Source organism: Mustelus asterias, chromosome 8 (assembly GCF_964213995.1).
Source record: "Mustelus asterias chromosome 8, sMusAst1.hap1.1, whole genome shotgun sequence".
NCBI classification, from domain to species: domain Eukaryota; kingdom Metazoa; phylum Chordata; class Chondrichthyes; order Carcharhiniformes; family Triakidae; genus Mustelus; species Mustelus asterias.
In genome coordinates this window covers 25,216,588-25,242,807 of record NC_135808.1, presented here as the reverse complement: position 1 = coordinate 25,242,807, position 26,220 = coordinate 25,216,588, and the positions used below count along the sequence as shown (strand labels likewise).

The 26,220-nt window shown below is 43.6% G+C and overlaps 1 protein-coding gene across 1 annotated transcript; it reads left to right on the top strand.

Moving 5' to 3' along the window:
• The first annotated feature begins 14,950 nt into the window (after positions 1-14,950).
• Positions 14,951-16,366, top strand: LOC144497858 (muscarinic acetylcholine receptor M2-like). The gene has a single exon (XM_078219297.1). It carries the CDS (start codon positions 14,951-14,953, stop codon positions 16,364-16,366), a length of 1,416 nt encoding a protein of 471 aa, XP_078075423.1.
• Positions 16,367-26,220: the final 9,854 nt, after the last annotated feature.

The following is a 26,220-nucleotide window of genomic DNA, read 5'->3' as shown; positions in this document are numbered from 1 at the left end:
TGAAGACGGAGATTAAATATACCATCAAACTGAAAGAAAACACGCATAATTGTACAAATAAAGGTGACTGATTAGAAGATAGGAGTGAACATAAGGATCAGCAAAGAATGACTAAAAGCCGAGAAGGACGGAAAATTAGCATAAGAGGGAAAGTTAGCCAGATAGCAAACGGTTTACAAGTATTAAAAAAAAGAAAACTTATAACATGATGAGCATTGCTTCAAAATAAAGTGTGTCTGGAGAAATAAAAATGGAAAACAAGGATTTGACACATTTACTGAACAAATATGTTCCATCGGTTTGCACAATAGGGGATACATGTGACATACCGGAAGAAATTATAGTTCAGAATATAGAAGGGAGGTAGTTAAGAAAGTTACAGCCACCAGAGAGGTGGTACTGCGAAAATTGTTGCAGAGCTAGGCAGATAAGTGTCTGTGTCCTGATGGACTTCATTCTCGGGTCTTAAATAGATGCCCAGTGAGATAATTGGTGCATTGGTTTTAAATTTCCCAAACTCCCTCAATTTCGGGAAGGTCCCATTAGTTTCGAAGATTGCAAATGTAATAAATAAATGAAATGCATTCAAAAAGCAAGGGAGAAAGTAAGCTTGAAACGACAGGCTACTTCACGTAATATCTGTCATAAGAAAATACATTAACACGAGCCATTTGGATAGGTTTAACGCAGTCAGACAGATTCAACATGGTCCTGTGCAAAAAATTTTTTAACTAACTTGTTGGAATACTTTGTTGAAATAAACGGTGCAGTGGATAAATGGGAACCATTGAATCTACGGTTCTTGTATTTGCAGAATGCGCGGCACGGTAGCACAGTGGTTAGCAGTACTTCCTCACACTGCCAGGGACCCAGATTCAATTCTGGCCACGGGTCACTGTCTGTGTGGAGTTCGCACTTTCTTCTCGTGTCTGTGTGGGTTTCCTCCGGATGCTTGGTTTCTCCCACAATCCAAAGATGTGCATGTTAGGGGGATTGACCATGCTCAATTGACCCTAGTGTCAGGGGGATTAGCAGGGTAAATGAACGTTATGGGAATAGGACCTGGGTGGGATTGGTGTTGGTAGAGATACGATAGGCCAAATTGCCTCCTTGTAAGGATTCTCTGAGAATGCATTGATAAAAGACGACATCAATAGATATCCAGAAAATAAAAGCTCATGTTATGGGTGCAGCATACCAGCGTGGATAGACGGCTGGCTGGCTAAAAAGAAACATAATTGATTATTTTTCAGTTTGGCAAATGAAATGAGTGGTGTGCCACAGGGATAAATGCTGGATCCTCAACTGTTTACAATTTAATTAGACAACATTTGCCAAATTTGCTGGTGACACAATGATAAGTATGAAGGTAAGTTGCAAAGATCACATAAGAAGGCAACAAAAACACTCGGATGTGTTAAACGGGTAAGCAAATGTCTGGCAAATCGAGTACAATGAGGCAAAATTTTTCCAGGACGAATAAAAAAACAAGGCTATTATCCAAGTGGTGAAATATCGCAGAAATCTGACAAGCAGAGGGATCTTCCTGCCCTACGACATGACAAGCGGCCAGCAATTAGGAACAGCAAGTAATTGGAAAGGTGATCGAATGTTCTGAATTACTGCCAGAGGATTTGAATGCAAAGGCAGAGAGTTATGATGCAGTTGTACAGGGCACTGTGAGACCAAATTTTCAGTTTTGTGATCACTGTTGGTGATTTTATTTAACAACGTTGTAAATGTGTTGGAAATGGTTCAGAGAGGGTTTACCAGACTAATACGTGGAATAGATTATTTATCTTATGAAGAAAGTTTGGACAGGCTAAGATCTCTGTACTGGACTTCAGAAAACTAAGATATGACTTAATTGAAGCATGGAGGATCCAGAGAAGTTTTGACAGGGTGGATGTGTAGAGGTTGAATTCTATTGTTGGAATATCTTAAACTAGAGGTGACTTTTAAAAAGGCCACGAAACTAAAACGGATTTGAGCGGAAATGTTCTCACTCAGAATGTCCGACGTCTTTGGAACTATCTTCCTGAAATTCCTGAATGTCCGACGTCTTTGGAACTATCTTCCTGAAATTTAGAAGAATGAGAGGAAACTTTATCGAATTATCCAACGTCCTGAGTGGTATTCTGAAGATGGACATAGAAATGAAGTTTCCTTTTGTGGGTTAATCCCGAACTAGAGTGAATTGTTTTTAAATTAGAGATAGACGGATCGTTAAAAACAGTGACACATTCTCAGGACTATCTGGGATGAAGTTGATTAATCACCAGCAAAATAAATATTAAGAGTTAATGGAAATATTGTAAATACTAGTATTGGTGACCGACCAGACCCACCCCATGCCCGTAACCCTACGCATTTATCGTGGCTGATCCATCGAACCTATACATCTTGGGAAACAAAGGGCAATTTAGCATGGCCAATTCACCGAACCTTCTCATCTCTAGACTGTGGGAGGAAACCATAGCACCGAGAGGACACCCACGCAAACGTGGGTGAATGTGCAAACTCCACACGGACAGGCATCAAAGGTCGGAATTAAAAGTGGGTCCCTTCATCAGGTAAAACTTACCTGATGAAGGAGCAGCACTCTGAAAGCTAGTGGCTTTTGCTACCAAATAAACCGGGTGGATTTTAACCGGGTGTTGTGAGACGTCTTGCTGTGTTTACCCCAATCCAACGCCGGCATCTCCACATCATGACTAACGAAAAGAGCAGGATTCGACTCAAATTCTCTTAAACAAACTTTCGTTGATTTAACACTTTTGGTGCCAAACTCAAATTTACAACACTTGCAACACTTTAACTCTTCAGGTGGGATTTTCTGGCTGCACTTGTCCCGAAAACGAAAAATCCCGCCCGAGGTCAACATGGTCTGCCCCTCGCCCGCACGATTCCCGTGGCGGGCAGAACGGGAGAATCTGCCCCCAGCACTTCAACATTATCTCTGAACTGAAACTCCAAATCTTTAACCAAAACTCTCACACTTTGGACAGGATTTTCCAGCCGTGCTTACCCCAAATGTGAAAAATCATGACGGCGGTCAACGGATCTTTGCATGGTGTAACACCGCACCACCCCCCCCCCCCGCCCCCTCCAACCCCCACCCCCCCCCCCTCCTCCACCTGCTACAATTCCCGTGGTGGTCAGGATGGGAAAATTCGTCCCTCCAACTGAAAACAGATTCAGAAACACGGTTCAGAATGAAGCGACCAAGTCCATTCCCAATGTAGATTTAGCATGCCTACGGTCCAGAAAACGGCCATTCGGCCCATCGAACTTGCACCAACAATCCCACCCAGGCCCTATCCCTGTGACCCATTATATTTACCCTACTAATACCAATGACATTCCCCTAACACTAATGAGCAACTTAGCATGGCCAATCAAACTGTCCCTCATATTTTTGGACTGTGGGAGGAAACCGGAGCACCTGGAGGAAGCCGACGCAGACACAGGGAGAACGTGCAAACTCCACACACAGTCACCCAAGCCGGGAATCAAACCCGGGTCCCTGGTGCTGAGGCTGCAGTGCTAACCACTGTGCCACTATACCACCCCTGATTCCGTGTGATTCTTCATCTTCGGCCAGCACTGTGGCAAGATCTGGCCAGCACTGTAATAATGAGCCATATGATCGCCTTCTGTATTTTTAATATTCCACTGTTATGCTTCTAAGTGTGGAACATTTTAACACGCTTCTTTCTGATTCTCCAAGGTTCGAAGTTATGTTGCCACATGAAGCAATGATTTGCATGTATTTTTTCCCAATTTACTACACTGTCTGCCGCTCGCATTGGAGGCACCTAGGTTCTCGGAGAGCAAAGGTAGATTGTGTGACAGCTTTGGTGTACATGCCCGTTCAGTAGCTTTCCATATGTGAATTATCCGCTTTCCTCTCGTGCTGCAATGCAACCGTGCTCCAGGGGATCGCAACGTCATCTGGAATGAATACGTCATCTTTTGAATAGACAATTTCCAGCACGTGAACACAACATTGAGTACAATCCTGGACTCGTCTTTCTGCCCAATTCTGTTTCCTGTTCTAACTTTCCTCTATTAGCTTTTTCTTTCTTTTTGTTTTGTTTTTACTCGGGCGGTTGTTCACGATTCAGTGGTCACCTCTCCTCCTGCAGAGACATTTTTTTTTCATTCCCATTTGCATTGACCACATCTATTGGCCGTTACAACAATCTACCTTTTTTTTGCAATTTACCTTCGTCTGGCCTCAGTCCCATCGGCCAGCTTCCGATTTGTTCCCTATTGACTTAGAAACCCGACAATGCAGAAACAGGCCATTCGGCCCATCAAGTCTGCACCGAACACAATCCCACCCAGACCCTACTCCTTTATCCCTACACGTTTACCCGCTAATCCCTCTAACCTACGCATCTCAGGACAGTAAGGGGCAATTTTAGCATGGACAATCAACCTAACCCGCACATCTTTGGACTGTGTGAGAAAACCGGAGCACCCGGAGGAAACCCACGCAGACACGAGGAGAATGTGCAAACTCCACGCAGACAGTGACCCAAAACAGGAATCGAACCCAGGCCCCTGGAGCTGTGAAGCAGCAGTGCTAACCACTGTGCTACCGTGCCGCTTGATAGAAGCCAGAGGGTGGTTGTCGAGAGTTGTTTTTTAAACTGGAGGCCTGTGACCAGCGGTGTGCCTCAGGGATCAGTGCTGGGTCCACTGTTATTTGTCATTTATATTAATGATTTGGATGAGAATATAGGAGGCATGGTTAGTAAGTTTGCAGGTGAGACTAAGATTGGTGGCATAGGGGAGAGTGAAGAAAGTTATCTCCAATTGCAACGGGATCTTGATCAATTGGGCCAGTGTGCTGACGAATGGCAGATGGAGTTTAATTTAGACAAATGCGAGGTGATGCATTTTGACAGATTGAACCAGGGCAGGACTTACTCAGTTAATGGTAGGTTGTTGGGGAGAGTTACAGAACAAAGAGATATAGGGGTACATGTTCATAGTTTCTTGAAAGTGGAGTCACAGGTGGACAGAGTGGTGAAGAAGGCATTCAGCATGCTTGGTTTCATTGGTCAGAACATTGAATACAGGAGTTGGAAGGTCTTGTTGAAGTTGTACAAGACATTGGTAAGGCCACACTTGGAATACTGTGTACAGTTCTGGTCACGCTATTATAGAAAGGATATTATTAAACTAGAAAGAGTGCAGAAAAGATTTAATGGGACGCTACCCGGACATAGAACATAGAACAGTACAGCACAGAACAGGCCCTTCGGCCCACGATGTTGTGCCGAGCTTTATCTGAAACCAAGATCAAGCTATCCCACTCCCTATCATCCTGGTGTGCTCCATGTGCCTATCCAATAACCGCATAAATATTCCTAAAGTGTCTGACTCCACTATCACTGCAGGCAGTCCATTCCACACCCCAACCACTCTCTGCATAAAGAACCTACCTCTGATATCCTTCCTATATCTCCCACCACGAACCCCATAGTTATGCCCCCTTGTAATAGCGCCATCCACCCGAGGAAATAGTCTTTGAACGTTCAATCTATCTATCCCCTTCATCATTTTATGAACCTCTATTAAGTCTCCCCTCAGCCTCCGCCGCTCCAGAGAGAACAGCCCTAGCTCCCTCAACCTTTCCTCATAAGACCTACCCTCCAAACCAGGCAACATCCTGGTGAATCTCCTCTGCACTCTTTCCAGCGCTTCCACGCCCTTCTTATAGTGAGGTAACCAGAACTGCACACAATATTCCAAATGTGGTCTCACCAAGGTCCTGTACAGTTGCAGCATAACCCCACGGCTCTTAAACTCCAACCCCCTGTTAATAAAAGCTAACACACTATAGGCCTTCTTCACAGCTCTATCCACTTGAGTGGCAACCTTTAGAGATCTGTGGATATGGACCCCAAGATCTCTCTGTTCCTCCACAGTCTTCACAACCCTACCTTTGACCCTGTAATCCACATTTAAATTAGTCCTACCAAAATGAATCACCTCACATTTATCAGGGTTAAACTCCATTTGCCATTTTTCAGCCCTGCTTTGCATCCTATCTATGTCTCTTTGCAGCCTACAACAGCCCTCCACCTCATCCACTACTCCACCAATCTTGGTGTCATCAGCAAGTTTACTGATCCACCCTTCAGCCCCCTCCTCTAAGTCATTAATAAAAATCACAAAGAGCAGAGGACCAAGCACTGATCCCTGTGGCACTCCCTATTCTAAGGGCGCTGTTTCCTTTTGCAAATCTTTTACATTTCTGCAGTTTCGCTAACGATAACCTTTTGAGGAAAGGTCATCCGCCTGAACCATTGACTGGCAATCGGTACCAAGTCCAGTTGTTGAAGTAGAAGGGTGTGAGGCAATTGTTAGCACTGCTAGCACAATATTTGGGCACCCAAACGCAAATCAGCCTCTTATAATTCCAAGAAGAGAACCATGGTTGTGTGCAGGGTATGCTTATCTCAGGACAATGACAGACATTAAGTACATGCGTGACAGCTTTCCCACATGGAAGCATGCTGGTTTGATTCTAACAATGTTAGACTGGAAAGGGTTAACAGAACGTGTTTGTTCAGCGACTGTAATTAATATCAGTCTCTTTGGGAGTATGTCACTGGAGATTTCCACGTACTATTAATAAAGGGATTCTTGCCATGTGTTTAGTGTCCATGGTGACATCAATTCTGGTAATAAGAAGGACCTGCGACTCAACGGGAATGGACCATCGGAAGATACATCATTTCGCAGTTGATTTAGAAAAGATTTCCAATCCTCTCCTTGCTGCTCTTGGTGTCCTTGGTAAGTCTCTGTTTCCAGTGATTAATGCTATGAACTATATTGGAAAATAACACGATAAATCAGTATTACGTGATTCGGTGATTTCCGTTAATTTTGGAGGTGATGCCACTTTTAATTGCATCAAGATGGAATCTGAGTTCATCGAATGGCAGAATTGTTGCTACGATGCAGAACGAGGTCACTTGGCCCATTGTGCCTGCACCGGATCTTCAAAGGAGAAACTTGCTTGTTGCCATTTCCCAGACTTCACTCGTAGCCTTGCGCATTATTTCAAATAATCATTTAATGTCCTCTTGAATATCTATTGAACCTGCTTCCTCTTCACTTCCACACAGTTCATTCTAGAAACCGATGACTTTTGTGAAAGCGTATTTTTTTCACTTTCACTATGTCTACTACCCAAAGAATTATTATTAAGATTTATCAAATTTTCGAGACCCCAATGCAGGTTAAACATCAGAAATCTGATTCTCTGAGATACGGACAATTATGTTGAGTTTTAGGATTCCTGCCTGGACAGGTGGATACAGTAAGAGCTTTAACAACAAGTCTGTAACTTGATTTTGTATCTCTGTATGCCCTATTTGAGAGCAGATATCCACTCCATCTGACGAAGGAGCAGCGCTCCGAAAGCTAATGGCATTTGCTACCAAATAAACCTGTTGGACTTTAACCTGGTGTTGTTAAAACTCTTACTGTGTTTACCCCAATCCAACGCCGGCATCTCCACATCATGGACAGGTGGATCACAGAGAAACATTGGAACATTTATCTTAAATGACTCAGAATTCACCTCTTTCTCATTGTCTGCCGTCTCTAATTTACTACGTTCAGTTTGTAGATTGCTTGTTCATAGATACCCCAAAAGTGCAGAAGGAGGCCAGTGGACCCATCGAGTCTGCATCGACCACAATCCCACCCAGGCCCTATCCCCGTAACCCCACATATTAACCCTGATACTCTCCCTGAAAAAAGGGTCAATTTAGCATGTCCAATTAACCTAACCAGCATATAAGAACATAAGAACATAAGGAACAGGAGCAGGAGTAGACCATCGAGCCCCTCGAGCCTGCCCCGCCATTCAATAAGATCATGGCTGATCTGAAGTGGATCAGTTCCACTTACCCGCCACTGATCCCTATAACCACTAATTCCCTTACCAATCAGGAATCCATCTATCTGTGATTTAAACATATTGAACGAGGTAGCCTCCACCACTTCAGTGGGAAGAGAATTCCAGAGATTCACCACCCTCTGAGAGAAGAAGTTCCTCCTCCTCCTCAACTCTGTCCTAAACCGACCCCACTTTATTTTGAGGCTGTGCCCTCTAGTTCTAGTTTCCTTTCTAAGTGGAAAGAATCTCTCCATCTCTACCCTATCCAGCCCCTTCATTATCTTATAGGTCTCTATAAGATCCCCCCTCAGCCTTCTAAATTCCAACGAATACAAACCCAATCTGCCCAGTCTCTCCTCATAATCAACACCCCTCATCTCTGGTATCAACCTGCTGAACCTTCTCTGCACTCCCTCCAAGGCCAATATATCCTTCCGCAAATAAGGGGACCAATACTGCACAAAGTATTCCAGCTGCGGCCTCACCAATGCCCTGTACAGATGCAGCAAGACATCTCTGCTTTTATATTCTATCCCCCTTACGATATAGGCCAACATCCCATTTGCCTTCTTGATCACCTGTTGCACCTGCAGACTGGGTTTTTGCGTCTCATGCACAAGGACCCCCAGGTCCCTCTGCACAGCAGCATGTTGTAATTTCTTTCCATTTAGATAATAATCCAATTTGTTATTATTTCTTCCAAAGTGAATAACCTCGCATTTGTTAACGTTATACTCCATCTGCCAGATCCTTGCCCACTCACTCAGCCTGTCCAAATCTCTCTGCAGACCTTGTACGCCCTCCACACGATTCACTTTTCCACTTATCTTTGTGTCGTCTGCAAACTTTGTTACCCTACACTCAGTCCCCTCCTCCAGATTGTTTATATAAATGGTAAATAGTTGAGGCCCCAGTACCGATCCCTGCGGCACGCCACTAGTTACCATCTGCCAACCAGAAAAGCACCCATTTATTCCGACTCTTTGCTTCCTGTCGGATAGCCAATCCCCAATCCATGCTAACACCCTACACCCAACTCCGCGTGACCCAACCTTCTTCAGCAATCTTTTGTGAGGCACCTTATCAAACGCCTTTTGGAAATCCAAAAACATGGCATCCACCGGTTCCCCTCCGTCAACCGCACTAGTCACACCTTCATAAAAATCCAACAAGTTCATCAAGCACGACTTTCCCCTCATGAATCCATGCTGCATCTACTTAATCAAACCATTCTTATCCAGATGGCCTACTATTTCTTCTTCACTGATGGATTCCAGCATTTTCCCAACTACAGACGTTAAGCTAACCAGCCTGTAGTTACCCGCCATTTGTCTATTTCCTTTTTTAAACAGCGGCGTAACATTAGCCGTTTTCCAATCCGCCGGCACTACCCCAGAATCCAACGAATTTTGATAAATAACCACTAACGCATCCGCTATTACCTCTTACATTTCTTTCAGTACCCTGGGATGCATTCCATCCGGGCCCGGGGACTTGTCCACCTTCAGTCCCGTTAGTCTACCAAGCACTGCCTCCCTGGTAACATTAATTGTAATGAGTACCTCTCCTCCTACCAACCCTCTATATTTAATATTCGGTAAAGCATATCTTAGAATTGTGGGAGGAAACCGGAGGAAACCCACGCAAACACGGGGAGAACGTGCAAGCTCAACACAGAGCGTAACCTGGGGCTGGAATTGAACCCTGGTGCTATGAGACAGCAGTGCTAACCACTGTGCCAATATGCCGCCCCATTGACTCTGCTTCACTCCTCACTCGTCATGTCGAAGTCATTGATTGATATGCTGCCTGCCATAGCTGAGGGAAAATTGCAACCATTCCAAGAGGCAACTTTCTGTCAACTCGATTTGCCGTCTGTTGCAAATGTTTCTTTTCGTCTTCACTGTTCACTGCAACATTCAGTTCATTGCATTGCAACAGGAAAAGGATCGCCTGTCCTGCAGCAAACTTCATCTGTTTTTTAACTAATTCCTTTCCTTCATATGGTGCTTCATGCCGAATGTAAATTTCCCGTTAACAATTGCTTTCATTGGATGGCAGTCTTTACCTCCAGCAGATGGGTGTGTCGCAGGTGCAATTCAATTTTTATTTCGGGTTGGTATTCTTCCTTTAGTCAGTGATTTATCAGAATGCAACCTCAGAACTTTGGCGAGATCTCATGCAATGATTTGTTACACTTGTGATCGTAGCCGAACAAGCAGGTTCTGCAAGAAAAAATCTACCTCAAGGGCTACTCTGAAGATGTCGTTGTCTTTGATGGACATGATCTTTGCTGATGCATTATTTGCATGGTTGACATTTGCTTTTGCATTTCAGAATCCACATTTTCTCATGGGAGCCAACTCGTTCCCATAGCTTGGGCCGCTATATGCTTCCTTACTAATTGGAGATACCCTGTTGTCATGATTGATGTTGTGGTCGTCCATGTCTATGGTATGCGACAATCAGAACTTTGCGCTTTTCCTGATAAGGGTTATTTCCATTAATAGCATGCCCGTTGGGTATGTCACCATATTCTGCCTTGTGCACACAACCAAGTCGCTGTAGACGTCATTGTTTCATTAGCATCAGCATGCTTGTTCAAGAAATATCTGCTTCATCGATTATTTTGGCTGTGCACGGAATGCAAAGGATGTGTCACCAATGTTAGAAATTGATGTAACTGAATCTTTTCTCTTTGTAGCTGTAGATTGTCCAGGAATCACAGCAAATCGACAATTTTCTGAGGATATAGGCTTATAGATAAAGTGCATTTGTCCCGTGGGATAGTTAGTTGCCTTTCCATTTCCGTTTTCATAGTGAAGCAAAAACGGTCATCGTTAGGAAACCAGTTGACTGCCACTAGTGATTCAAGACAGAAGAATGTTCTGAGTGTTCCCAGAGGTATGTTGTTGAATCTGATCACAGGTAGAGAAACAACTCTTTGTCCAATAGCTGCCGGTTTCCTGACACCGATAATGAGTTGGTACATGGCACAAGCATGGTACGATTGCTCATGATCATGAGTCATTGGAGCTGAATCTTCGCTTGCAAAACAAGCACATCATCAGAAGATTACTGAAGTTATGTGATCAGGACATACCACTCTTTTGTTCTGATTCTCTGTCCTAATATCGAGAAGATTCCCGTATGTGAACGGACACTCCTTCTATGACAATCGGAATGTATAGGTCAGTCGTCCTAAGAAAAGACAATTCAATATTTCACTACATATTTTGATTTTTTTTCAGATTTCAGTAACTATTCAGTGAAAATGTTAACTTTTCATTTGGCCGAATGTATTATTCCTCGTTTCTTATTCTCATTTCCCTCTTTCTCGTAGTTAACGTAGTGACAATTGTGATACTGTTGCGGGGAAAGTGTGGTCTCTCGAAGGGTTTTACATGCTACCTGGTGGCCATCGAAGCAGCAGACCTGCTGGTAATAATTATCAACCTGATAATGAGGAGCATTCTGACAGTCTATCAGGAAGAGTTTCTTTTTGACTATCACGTCCCCATGTGCAATGTCCTTGGCACCCTGCTTTATGCAACCGCAGACTCTTCTGCCTGGTTCACTGTCACTTTCACTTTTAATGGATTTGTGGCCATTTACTGCAAGGAGCTGAAAAGGAAATATTGCAGTGAGAAAACGGCGGTTGCAGCTCTGGGAATAGTGATACTTTTGTGTTGTTTAAAGGCTACAATGTGGCATTTTGTATTAACAGATCAGAATGGACTGTGGTACATCCCCTGGTTTTGTTCTGTACCAAACAATGTTCCGGAATTGCAAGGCTGGTTCACAGTCATTCTCATTCACGATATTCTCACCCTGGGTGTCCCATATGTTTTAATTCTGCTGTTCAGTGTTTTAACTGTTGGACATATTTTATTCTCCGACAGAACCCACAGGAGTCTTGAGGGTCACAGCAGTAAGGAAAATCTCACAGACCTAGAGATAGAGAGCAGAAGAAATTATATATTTTTACTGCTGTTAATCTCTGGAAATTTCATCCTGTCTTGTTCAATATATATTATGTATTATGTATGGGTTAAAATGTCTTTTTTTGGGTATGGGTCAGTACTGTTGACCGATAATGTCCAAGAAATAGGATTCAACCTTCAGCTCCTGAATTGTTGCACAAACACTTGCGTTTATGCTGCGACTCAGACAAAGTTCAGAGAGCAGTTTAAGAATATGTCCAAATATCTCTGTTCTCAAATTGCGAAATTTATGGTGAAAAGAGTGAATAATTTCCAACATCAACGCTAATTCCTTGTTCCAGTTGATGCATTAATTATCTGGAGTTGAGTCCAAGAGATGTAATTTAAACGGTAAAATGGGACACAAGATTCAAACACAGTATTCAGTGCGAGCAATAATAAAAGAACATAGGCTGGCAAAATGTGCAGCCGCGTGGCTGAATAAATTTAAGACAGTTAAATGCTAAAGGCAACGTGGAGACAACATTACAAATGTCAAGTATCCACGGAAAAGAGTTGCTGCAAGTGGAAAGATTCCTTTAATTAAAAACAAGCGTGTATAGGGCGCAATCGTGGGGCGGCAGTGCACGGGGAGAGAGACGAGATGAGTGGGATGCATGCACATAGATAATAGAAGCAGGGGCAGGCCATCCAGCTCATAAATCCTGCTCTATCATTCAATGTCATCTTGCCTGATGTTCTATTTCTCAACACCATACTCTTGCACTCTCTGCCAATACCTTCGACATTTTTAGCGTTTAGAAATTTTATTTCCTTCTTAAGCACATCAGTGACTTAGCCTCCAATCACTTAGAATTGCAGAATTGTAGAATTATACAGTGCAGAAGAGGCCCTTCTGCCCTTTGAGTCTCTACTAACACCTGAGAAACACCTGTCCTCACTAAACCCATTTACGGGCACTTGGCACATAACCTTGAACGTTATGACGTGCCAAGTGCTCATCAGGAACATTTTAAAGGATATGAGGAAATGTGCCTCTGCCACCTTCTCAGGCAGCACATTCCAGGCCTTCAACATCCTCTGGGCAGAAACGTTTTTCCTAACATTAAACCTAAACCTCCTGCCCCTCATCTTGAACTTGTGTCCCCTCGTGACTGACTCTTCAACTAAGAGGGACAGTTTCTTATTATCCATTCTGTCCATGCCCCTCATAGTATTGCACACCTCTATCAGCCGCCCCACCACCCCACGCCCCCCCCCCCCCCCACCACGCCCCTCCCCCCACCCAATCTTCTCTGATCCAAGGAAAACAACCCATGCCTAAAGAACCTTTCTTCATAACTTAAATGTTCCCTTTCAGGCAACATCCAGGGGAATCTCCTCTGCACACCATCGAGTGCAAGTAGGTCCTTCTTATAATGTGGTGAACAGAACTGGACATATTGCTCCAGCTATGGCCTCACCACAATTCTGCACAACTCCAACATTACTTCCCTGCTTTTGTAATCGGTGCCTCGTTTGATAAAGGCAAGTGCCCTGTATGCCTTTTCCACCACCCTACTATCCTGTCTTTCCGTCTTCAGCGATCTGTGGACAAATACCCTAAGGTCCCTTTGGGACAGTAGGACGTTCTTACTGTCTGGCCGTTCATTGAATAATTGCTTGACAAATTATTCATTCTTATGTTATCACCTCACACATTTCAAGTTTAATTTCCATCTGTCACATATCTGCCCATTTAACCATTACCTCTTGCAGCCCAAGACACTCAACCTGTGGCAGAGATTATTCATACTCTAGTGGTAGAGCTTTCCACATGTTCACCGCCCTCTGAGTGAAGCCGTTTCTCCTTGTCTTCGACCTAAATAGCCAACCCCGTATCTTGCAACCGTGACTGTTTGGTCCAAGCCAGGGGAAACATCATCCCTCCTCAACCTTATGCAGCGCGGTTAGAATTGCATGCACATTTGTACATTAACAGAGGACAAGTTATTTCGTCTAGTTTTTCCACCAAATCACTGATTTCCCAAACAGTGGAGAATCTGATGACAGTCTATTCCCTCAAATACTGAGGGAATGCTTCAGTGGTGTAAGGATGGTCATCACTGAATATAGTTTGCACTTTCATAAGGATAGGAGTACCAGACTGTAGTGGGATGGGGGGTGGGGGGGGTGTAGTTAAGAGGAGCTGCACAATCAGAGGATCAGCATTGAGGAAATATTTCAGGATAATCAGTACTGAGGAAGTGATGTTCTGGTGGGAGGATGCAGAATCAGTTGGAGAAATCTGGAGTGGCGTATGTGCTCTCTGATGTGATTTAAAACTGTCTTACCTCACAGGACGATGCAAACATTCTGAGACTGTTGCACCTTGTTCGAGACATTCCAGTCAGAGGAAATATACATTTTTCCAGCCCTATCCAAATTGTGTACGTTTCTATTAGATCCACTTTCATTCTTCTAAATGCAAGCAAGGGCCTGTCAGAACTAATCCCTCATCATTCAAAAATCCTGCCATCCCACGATGGCAACCTGCGCTGCATTCTCAGTTGGCTGGCCAGCTGGTTAGTGAGGCGGGTTCAATTCCCATACCGGCTGAACAAATTCATAAAGGCAAGCCTTCTCAACCTTGCTCCTTGCCAGAGGTGTTGTGATCCTCAGGTTTAGTCACCACCAGTCAGCTTCTCCCCTCAAAGGGGAAAACAGTCTGTGGACTTTTGTGGCTGTGGTGACTTTGCTTTACCAACATACTAAGAGCAAAGCTAATTAACCCAGAACAATCGGATCAATAAATATAAAACAAGGAGACATGTTGGCAAAGACCCTCATCAACATCAAGTTATTATCTATTATTTCATAATTATTTGTTCATAAATTATCACATGAGATAGATCCTGGTTAGAACAAAGTTCTTTCTGACAAACATTTTGAATTTTACAATTTCCTTTCAATGTTCTTGTTTGTAGAACTTCAATTAGCATCCAATTTAATTTGAACATCTGCAACCTGTTTCTTTTTAAAAAAATTATTGTTCTGCATTTATGTCTCGTCAGTGTTAACTGCACCTCAGAGAGGAATAATGGCAAACTCAACAGAAATAAATGAAACTCACGGCAACCTAACAGGCTTGTTCGATATTGAAAGAGAAAGTCATTACAAAACAATCGAAGTGGTTTTCATTGTGATTTTGACAGGATGTTTAAGCTTGGTGACAATTATTGGAAACATACTGGTCATCGTTTCTATCAAAGTAAACAGACATTTACAAACTATTAACAATTACTTTATTTTCAGCTTAGCCTGTGCTGATTTGATTATTGGCGTGTTCTCCATGAATCTGTACACCACTTACATTGTAATGGGCTACTGGCCATTGGGTCCAGTGGTATGTGATTTGTGGCTCGCGCTAGATTATGTTGTCAGCAATGCATCTGCCATGAACCTCCTAGTCATCAGCTTTGACCGCTACTTCTGCGTGACAAAGCCACTGAGTTACCCAGTGAATAGAACAGCGAAGATGGCAGCGATGATGGTCGCAGCTGCTTGGGTGCTGTCGTTTGTTTTGTGGGCTCCTGCGATTCTCTTCTGGCAATTCATCACAGGGGAGCGGACAGTTATTGCGGGTGAGTGTTATATACAGTTCTTCTCAAATCCAGCTGTCACTTTTGGCACGGCTGTGGCTGCCTTTTATCTCCCTGTCGTTATCATGGTGATTTTATACATGCAAATATCTCGTGCCAGTAAAAGCCGAATGAAAGAGTATACACAGGAGTATGAATCAAGCAAGGAAATCATTTCACACACTCCAGCGAAGGGCAAGACAATGGACCTGAACAAAAACAGCATTTCAGATAATTCGGCTCATTTGTCACAAGTCAAACTGCAAAATGGCAAAATGACTGGAGAAATAATAATTAATACTTGTAGCCAAGAGAAGAAGGAACTCTACAATGAGTCAAAATCTCCAAGTGGGGTCCAAAAAATGGAAGAGGAGAAAGGGGCGGTAGAAGAGAGTACAACCATCTCTACTACACAAAGCTCTTTTAGGATGGACAGCTCCAAACTCTCCTGCTTAAAAACAACTCGAACATCTGTAAAGAATGATTGTGGCAGCATAACAGGTATCATGCGAGGTAGTGGCAGCGGGAATAGTAATGCCAGAGAAATCAGAGCAGACAATGAGATTGTTACGTTGTCCAATGTCCCTGCCAAGAAGAAGAAAGGAGCTGCATCTCGAGAGAAAAAGGTAACTAAGACCATCCTAGCCATACTGCTGGCATTTATCATCACCTGGGCCCCCTACAATGTCATGGTACTTGTTGACACCTTCTGTTCAATCTGCGTCCCCAACACATTCTGGATTATTGGATACTGGCTCTGCTACATCAATAGTACCATCAACCCAGCATGCTACGCATTATGTAATGCTACGTTCAAGAAAACGTTCAAACATCTTCTCTTATGTCAGTACAATAATATTGCTGCAACAAGATAGCAACAGCCATACGCCCCAATTTCTGAACAATTTATGTATATTGATTATGTCGACTTCCATTATGGACATTCAAAATGTATATTCATTCTGTTACATTATTGTGTGCACTCTTGAAAGTAGATTTGAATTATATCCCATAAATCTCTGAAGACTGTTATAAGTAAAGGGGATGCTGTTTATGGTGGCGTATGCATGAACTGGAATATGCAATTGCCCGAAATGTAAGCATCCGAAAATATAGCAGAAGCATTTTTAATGAGGAATGTTCACACTTTACAACATTAAATAAAATAGAAAATATTACTGAACCCTGATATGTAACTTCCGGTGGGCTATTAGCTCAATTTCGCAATTTCGCTATTCCAGCTGAAGCAGGCTGGGGACTTCTGTATGAGGCGGACAGGGGTTGGGGCGCAGGGGAAGGGGTGGGTGGAATCTCTGCTTGCTAACGGTAGTAAAACAATCATGGATCGCCAAATTATTGCCAATAATCTCTGTTCAGGTTGAGGACTGAAGAAGCGTAGTGTAATAAGCGATTCCGATTCCTCCATTCATTTGATGCTTCTTACATAAATATTAGCTATCGCCATTTCAGAACATATTTTTGAATTGATTCGATCTAGTTGATTCATTATTTAAAAACGTTTCTTGGGAAGATAACAATTTCCATTTTGAACTACAGGCGGTTGTTGATTATCTAACAATGCAGACGTCCATGACCCGGGCTGATGCCAAAGCACCAAACTGGATGCCCTGATGAATTTCTGTGTTTTGTTTCTCTGTATATTGGGTCCAAATCACTGAACTTCCTTCCTCTCAGCACTGCGGGTGTACCTGCATCACGTGGACTGCAGAGATCAAGAAGGCATTCACGACCATTTTCTGAAGGGACAATTACGGATGGACAATAAATGCTGGCCCAGCCAGCAATATCCATATTCCCTGGTGTATAATACAATTGTGCCCACAAACAAACATAACATAACTGCCTTGAGGTCAGTGTTCAGGGAGTAACAGAATGCTCCCGTAAATTACGTTGAATTAGAATGTGTAGAATCTTGGTTGCGCTCCAGTGGTGGCACAGAACTTTGTGTAGTGGATTCGTTAAACCTTGTCACAAAATCCTCCTGCATATTTACATTTGTTTTCACTGTCTATCAAGTTAGCAATGTTGTTCATCATCTCAAAGTGCTTAACTGAGTGAGCCGGTAGAGATGAAGAGAACTTACCTTTTCACGTTAGGATTAGACATTCGTGTGGACATTGTCCGAGTCATAAAATAAGCTGTAAAATATGAAAACACAATGCTGAGTACCCGAAATACAGAAAAACATCAAAGGGGAGTAACCAGAGAAAAAAGTAAATAAAAAGACAATAGGAAATAAGATACCCTTTCCCATCCAGAGTATTTGTGGAAAATATTGACCATTGTTAGGGGTATTGCACTTTATTTTCCGGAATGCCAATTGACATACCAATGAGAGGCTACCTGCCTCAACCTTGGTGCATTCAAATATTTGACTAAAAGCTCCTCTGTTAAATGAATAGGTTTCAATATATTGATAGTAAGAAACAGAAGAACGCAATGAGCTAGGCTCCAAAGATATGTGACTCCTTTCCACTAACCTCTCCCTCTCAGTATGATCCTCAACAAAAGTGAGATAGTGCACATTTCAGAAATCCGAATTAAAATCGGAAAATGCTAGAAATACTCAGCAGGTCGGGCAAGATTAACGGAAAGTGAAGCAGAAACAATTGGCAGTTGTTTCCCATCCAAGTGGATGTCGTACTCAGGGCGATTTGGATGTGAAGGTCCTGGAAATTGACATTGGTCAGGATCTCTATGTGGTCCCATTCTCTTGCGGTGGAAGTTAGAACGCATAGGGGGCTCCCTTGTATCCATCACAGAGGTGAATCAGAACTGTTTGGGGTCGTTAAAACATCAATTAAAACCTATTTTGACCCTGAATCCCACTATTGGCAACATCCTTCCTACATCTAATCTGTCCAGCCCTAATGGAATTTCATACATTTCTGTGAGGTCCCACTTATCTTCCAAAGTCCCTTGAATATAGTCATAACCGATTCAATGTTATTCATTCCACCTCTGCAATCAGTCTGGTAAACCTCCTCTGCACTTCCTCTATAGCAGGACAATCCTTTCTCAGATAAGGAGGAAACCACACACTACATTCGACGTGAGGCCTGACCAACGCTGTATATCACTACAGCAAGATATCCCGGTTCCTGTGCTCAAACCCTCTCGCTATGAACGGCAAAGTAAAATTAGCCTTCTTTACCGGTTGTTGCTCATGTCTGCTTACCTTAAGCGACTGGTGTACACGAAGACCCAGGTATCTTTCACATTCATTTCTCCTAATTTATAGTCGGTCAGATACTAACATGTCTTCCTGCTTTTGCTATCCAGATCACACTGCATTTGCCATGGATTTGCGCACTCACTCAGCTGGTCCAAATCAAACTGAATAATATCTGTATCATCCTCATAGCTCACCCACCCACCTAAGTGTCTGTGGTCTGAAAATTTAGAGCTATTACATTTGGTTTCCTCATCTAAATCACTAACATATATTGGGAAAAGCTGCGGTCCCACACCTATACCTGCAGAATTCGACTAGTCGCTGCCTGCAATTCAGAAAAGAAGATCCGTTTATTCCTACTCTTTACTTCCTGTCTGCCAACCAGTTTTGTATCCATCTCAATGCACGACCCCCAATTCCATGTGTTTTACTTTTATACGCTAATATCTTACGTGGGCCTTCTCCAAATAAAACCATTCCAAAGGTACCCCCTCCTCAAGTCTACGAGTTGCACCTTCGAAGAATTCTAGCAGATTTGTCAATGATCTCCCTCTTGTATATGCATGCTGACTCGGCCCGATTCTACAATTGTTTATGAAGTGCCTTGCAACGAAATCTTTGATAATCAATTCTAGAATTTTTACGGGTCTATAATTCCCTGTTTTCTTTCTACCCCTGTTTTTTTAAATAGTGGGGTTCCATTAGTTACCCTCCAATCTGTAGCAACTGTTTCAGATTCAGAATAACATTAGAAGAAGACCACCAATGCATTCATTATTTCGATGGCTACATTGCTGAAGTATTCTGGAGTGTACAGGAAGGGAAGCATGCCATATACCTTCTTGACCACTTTATCCACTTGTGCTGCCACTTTCAGAAACTGCGGGTTTTGATTCTGTCGTATGTCAATGTTTCTAAGGTTCTGCCATTTACTGTATACTTCCCTCCTGCACTACACCTTCGAAAATGCATCACCCCTTTCTTGTCTCGATTAAGTTTCATCTGTCATTTCCCCGCCTAATTCTCCAGCCGATCAATATCGTGCTGTATCATCTGGCAATCCATCTAGTATTTGTAGCTCCCACGATCTCTGTGTCATCCGCAAACATAATCAGACCACTTGCACGCTCCTCCAAACCATTTATGTATATTACGAACAACAGGACCCCCAGCACTAATCTTGTGGAACACCGCTGATCACAAATCTCCAGTCAAAGCAAACACATTCTTCCACCGCCACCCTCTGTCTTCTATGACCAAACTAGTTCTGCACCCACCCTACCATTCACCGCAGGTCTCATGTGACTTTGTCTTCTGCATCAGCCTGCCATGAGGGACCTAGTCAAAGGCTTTATTAAAGTCCATGCAGACAATCTCCACCGCCCTGTCCTCATAAATCATCTTTGCCCTTTCCTCAAAAACTGAATCTAGTATGTGAGACACGACCACCCCCTCATAAAGTCATGCTGCTTATCGCTAATGAGTCATTTTTTTTTCAAACGTGAGTAAATCCTGTACATAAGAATCTTCTCCAATTATTTCCTGACCAGTGATGGAAGACTCCTGGCCTGTCATTTCCCGGATTATCACTGTTGCACCTCTTAAACAAAGGAACAACATTCGCTATTCTCCATTTCTCTCGGACCTCTCCTGTGACTAAAGAAGAAAGATTTCTCACAAGGCACCAATAATTTCCTCACTTGCCTTTCTCATTATTCTCGAATATATCCCATCATATTCTGAGGACCTGTCGACCCTATTTATTTTCAAAACACCCAATACTTTTTTTAATGTCGGTATACCCTAGAATATCATAAAATCATAGAAACCCTACAGTGCAGAAAGAGGCCATCTGGCCCATCGAGTCTGCACCGACCACAATCCCACCCAGGCCCTACCCCCATATCCCTACACACTTAATGGCTAATCCCTCTAATTTACGCATCTCAGGACACTAAGGGGCAATTTTAACATGGCCAATCAACCTAACCTGCACATCTTTGGACTGTGAGAGGCAACCGGAGCACCCGGAGGAAAACCACGCAGACACGAGGAGAATGTGAAAACTCCACACAGACAGTGACCCAAGCCGGGAATCGAACCCAGGTCGCTGGAGCTGTGAACCAACAGTGCTAACCGCGGTGGTACCGTGCCGCGGTATCAACGTATCCCTCTCTAAATTCACGCTCCATCATGTCCTTTTCCTTTGTGAATACTGGTGCAGAATGTTCAGTACGGGGCCCAATTCACTTTCTCCTGTTCCACTCATAAATGTCGTCCTTTGTCCTTGAGTGGCCCTCAACTTTCCCTCGCAAACCTCTTCTTCCTAATGTGTATATCTATAAAATGCCTTTGGATTTTCCTTAACTCTGTTTGCTAATGATAATTTATGGCCACGTCCAGTCCTACTAGCTCCTTGTTTAAGTTCGTTCCTACTTTCTTTATATTCTTCGAGGGTTCTGGCTGTCTTCAGTTTGACAAACCTTACGTACACCCGCTTTTTCCTTTTCACCTAAGCTCACAATTTCTCTTATCATCCAATGTTCCCGAATCATGTGATTCTCATCCATTATTTTCACTCGAACATGCTGGTCCTTAATTCGAATCAATTGGCCTTTAATATATTCCCACATGACAGATGCAGATTTACTCTCAAACAGTTGCCGCAATCTACTTTCCCCCGTTCCTGGTTAATAGTGTCACAGTTAGCCTTCCCCCAGTTTAATACTTTCAACTGAGGGCTACTCTTATAATTATCCATAAAAAACTTAAACTTATGACCGATGGTCACTGTTCCCAAAATGCTCCGCCACTGAAACGTTGATCACCTGACCGGGCTCATTTCCCGAAATCAGGTCTCATGTGGCCCCTCCCTAGTTGGACTATATACATGTTGCTCCCAGCAACCCCCTGGGCGCAACTAAGAAATTCCACCTCCCCACCACGCGCCTTCGGGTGCCAAGATGTGTAGTTTAATCGATTAGCCATGCTAAATGTATGGGTTTACAGTAATAGGGCGGGGAATAAGGCTTGGGTAACATGCTTTCTCAGAGAGTTGGTGCAAACTCGATGGGCTGAATGGTCTCTTCTGAAATGTAGGGATTCCATGATACGATGACGCATTTTACTTATCTAGTTTCTCTGAACGGTAAAGTACAGAATCTTTCAGGATGATGTCTGATAATTTTTCCACCACTGGGCTTATGCCCTCAGCTCTCTAAGTATTCAGTTATCTCTTCTTCCGTGCTGAACATTGGTTAATCTGAGCCGTTTTATAGTCCGTGCACTCTCGATAGTCGGCAGTGTTGTATTTTATCCACGGGGCCAGGACTGAAGCAATGTGACCTGCTTCCATGCGAAAAAGAACTGATTGCTAAGCACTGGACCCCAGACGGCAAGGTGTATAGCAGTGCTGCCCACCACGCCGGGGATCCGGGCTCAGTTCCAGCCTCGGGCCACTGTCTTTGTGGAGTCTGAACGTTCTCCCCGTGAACTCGTGGGTTTCCTCTGCGTGCTCCACTTTCCTCCGACAGTCCAAAGATATGCGAGTTAGTTTGATTGGCCATGCTAATTGTTCCTTAGTGTCATGGAAATTAGCAGGGTAATAATTGGGGCCTAAGTGTGAGAGTGGGTGAGCAGATAATGATGAGAACAGTGAATTCAAACGTGTTTCCTCCCACGTGGCTCAGAGGAAAGCAGCGGGGGAGCACAGGTCGCACATCCATGGAGAGATCTATTGAGATCAGGCCGGCACAAATATCGAAAAAAATCGTGATATTTCATTGGGAAAGGTGGCTACTCCTTTCATACGTGTTCCCCGTTTAGCAATTGCCTAACAACACCACACAATGCAGTCGCAGTCCTCTCATTCCCCGGAAAGCAGGACAGCTCTCTCCTCAAATTCCATTAGGAATTTCAACTCGAACATTTGTCCGCCCGATTTTGGCCTCTCCTTCAAATGTGAGAGAGCATTTCCAACAAGGGGGGAAAATGGGGAGCGTGTAAGCAGGTCATGCGGCAGACCTGAGTGGGTGAACAGATAATTATGATAAGAGTGATTTACCCTAGCTGAGCAGAGGATATCACTCTTTCTGTTCCTGTACTGCGCTCTCTTCCAACTGTGCAGGGAGTTGGCAGTTATCACGTGCAGCCAACGGCGTTCATGGTGGGTTGGTGACCTTCTTGGAGGGTCTCCTCTCATAGAGAAATCATAGAAACCCTACAGTGCAGAAGGAGGCCATTTGGCCCATCGAGTCTGCACCGACCACCATCCCACCCAGGCCCTACCCCCACATATTTACCCGCTAATCCCTCTAACCTATGCATCCCAAGACTCTAAGGGGCAATTTTTAACCTGGCCAATCAACCTAACCCGCACATCTTTGGACTGTGGGAGGAAACCGGAGCACCCGGAGGAAACCCACGCAGACACGAGGAGAATGTGCAAACTCCACACAGACAGTGACCCGAGCCGAGAATCGAACCCGGGACCCTGGAGCTGTGAAGCAGCAGTGCTAACCACTGTGCTACCATGCCGCCCATTCTCTGGATCGGAGCGTAAAGAATCACAGATTACTACAGTGCAGAAAAGACCCTTCGACCCACCTTGTCCTCAGCGATGCATGAAAGGTCCTGACCTGCCCACCTAAACCCACTTGCCAGCACTTGGCCCACACCCCTGAATATTATGCCGTGCCCAGTACTTAGCTAGGTACTTTTTTATAGGGTGTGAGGCATCACTCCTCCACCAGCCTCCCAGACGGTGCATTCCAGGCCTTCACCACCATCTCGGAAAAAAGTTTTTTCCTCAAATCCCCCATAAACCTAACACACGTCACTTTTAACTGCTGTTCCCTCGTAACTGACCCTTCAACTACGGGGAACAGCTGCTCCCTATCCAGCCTGTCAATGCCCCTCATAATCTTGAACAGATCAATCCGGTCGCCCACCTGTCTTCTCTGCTCCAGAAAAAACAGTAGAAGCCCATCCAACCTCTCTTTATAACTTAACTATTCCAACCCCGGCAATATTCTAGTGAATCTCTTCTGCACCCCTTCCAGTCGAACACATTCTTCCTCTAATGTGGCGACGAGAACTGCACACAATACTCAAGCTGTGGCTTCACGAGAGATCTATACTTCTCCATCATGACCTCTCTGCCTTTGTAATCTATATCTCGATTGATAAAGGCGAGTGTGCCATATGCCTTTTTTCACCACCCTATTATCCCGCCTTTCCAGCAGGATCCATAGTTTTTTCCTCTCTAAGTTGGAGCTTGTACAGGTGCTGAGAAGGCATATGAGTGGAGACCCCCAGTAACTGAAGCAATCAGCCTCAACGTAATCAGATTCTGTCTGTCGCTGATAAAACCCAAGATTTCCTGTGTAACACCAAAATCCTGCTGCCGTTCACTCCGGTGGAATTCTTCGGTCCCGCCGAAGGCATAACCCACGTTTCCCAGCGGCTATGGATCCATTCAATGGAGCACCCCGTTAAAAACGGCAAGGTCATAAGATCACGCCGCCATCGCGAAACATGCGGAGAAGCGAGAGCAAAGAAATGTCGGCAAACCCGCCAGCACTACCATTCAGCAACAATCCAGTTTCTCCGTCCGCCTTCACACTTCGCGGAAATATCGGAAAATCTTGCCCAAACATTGAGACCGGGTCGCAGAATAAGCGCAGTTGTGGTGATTGCTGCAAGGGTCAATGAGTCTCCTTGTTGAACATCTGGAACAGATATTTGTCCACGTCACACTCGTCAGACTGTAGGAATTGACTCAGAGCATCCACATGGATTTTCGGGGCAGTTTGTGAAATGGAAGATAATTGACATGATCTGTGCAAGAAGATCCCTGCTGAAGAAATGCCATAAAGAAATGACATATCTAAATACTTTCAGGACAGTGAATTTTTCACTGTCTCACAACCCGATGAACACCCAAACCGACATTAATGGGGCACCTGCAAATGGAACATGGATATGGAGGACATTGACAGACAACTGGGAGAGAATCATTGACTACTATGGGAACTGGAGGCTAACTGTTTAAAGAGACGTTGCGGCATGGGAACATAAATGGAAGTCTCAACTAGCTGTGAATAGGGCGAAGAGCAAATTGAGGTTAGAATGTTCCGCCCGGTCGTGTCTTCAACTGCATGAAATGTGGCAGGGACCACGTTTCCTGGGCCCGACCAGGACTGCGTAACAGAAAGTTGGGCGCCAAGCATGATGCAATGTCATGAGACAGATATCTGAGAATGACGACTGATTTGGATACCGGGTGCGCTTTGCTCAGTAGAGGGACAGACATTGTAAGATTTACATGGCACAAATCTGATCAAGTATATGCTGCACAAACACAGACCTTGGATTGAAGGGGGTTAATTGAATCTGTTTGTTCAGTCACTATACTTAATATCACCCTCCATGGAACTAATCTGTGTCCCTGGAGGACTCTGTTCTGATATTAATAAGGCACAGCATTCAATGTGCTATATCTCTTCCAGTCAGCGGGTGCATCACCTCTGAAATGTATAATGATTAGTGACTTCACAGCAATGGACCAATGGAAGATAATTAAGTTCATCATTGACTTGGAAAAGACTTACTATCCTCTCCTTGCTGCTATTGGTGCTCCACGTAAGTGTCTAATTCCAGGTATTAATTCTATAAACTGTAACGAACTGGATTGCTGCTTTATCATTTATTTAATGAACTCCATTTGTTCGGGAACGTTGTTTTAGTTGCATTTGATTGTTATAAAGCAGTCCATTCGTTCTGATCTCAGTGATTCAAACATCCCCACTGTTACCATTTCACCCACCTGATGTATTTTTATGAAGGATACATTAACTTCCGAATTTTCGACGCAGATTAGGAATTCGATATCGATTGTTGCAGATAGATATACAGATGCTAAGTGACAGAAACCTGTGTGTTCTGGCAAATCACAGAGAAATATTGAACCCTGTTTCCTCTAATGGTTTAAACAACAGTCCTCTGGATGTTTCCCATTTGATGATTGTTGTCATCGAATATTAGCCACTACCTCCTGAAGATAACAATGCCACAGATTATAATTTAATAAATTATGTTGCTTATCACAGCGAAGGTTCTCAGTATATCATTGCTGTGGATACTTTTACAGCATTTTCTTCTCCCTTTAACTGTACATCTTACTCATCATCCATTTTTTTTTTTTTTTGCAACTCTCCAACCCTCTAACTGGAACATGGAGGATTGTATCCTCAACAGCCTTTATCAGTTCCAAATATAACGTGCTTCTGCATGCGTTATTTCATCCCAAACATCAATTTCTATTGAATGATTGTCTCTGTTTAATGATAGTTACGGCGCCAGCAGATAACACAGCCACGGGTACAGTTGAAAATTAACCTTGGGTTTACATCCCTGCATCAGTGAAGGATGGGATTTCAGTTGGTTAGGTCAGATGAAACCATTTTTTAAAAATATCCATTTGTGGTATGTGGATGACACTGGCAAGGTCTGCATTTATTTCACATTACTAAT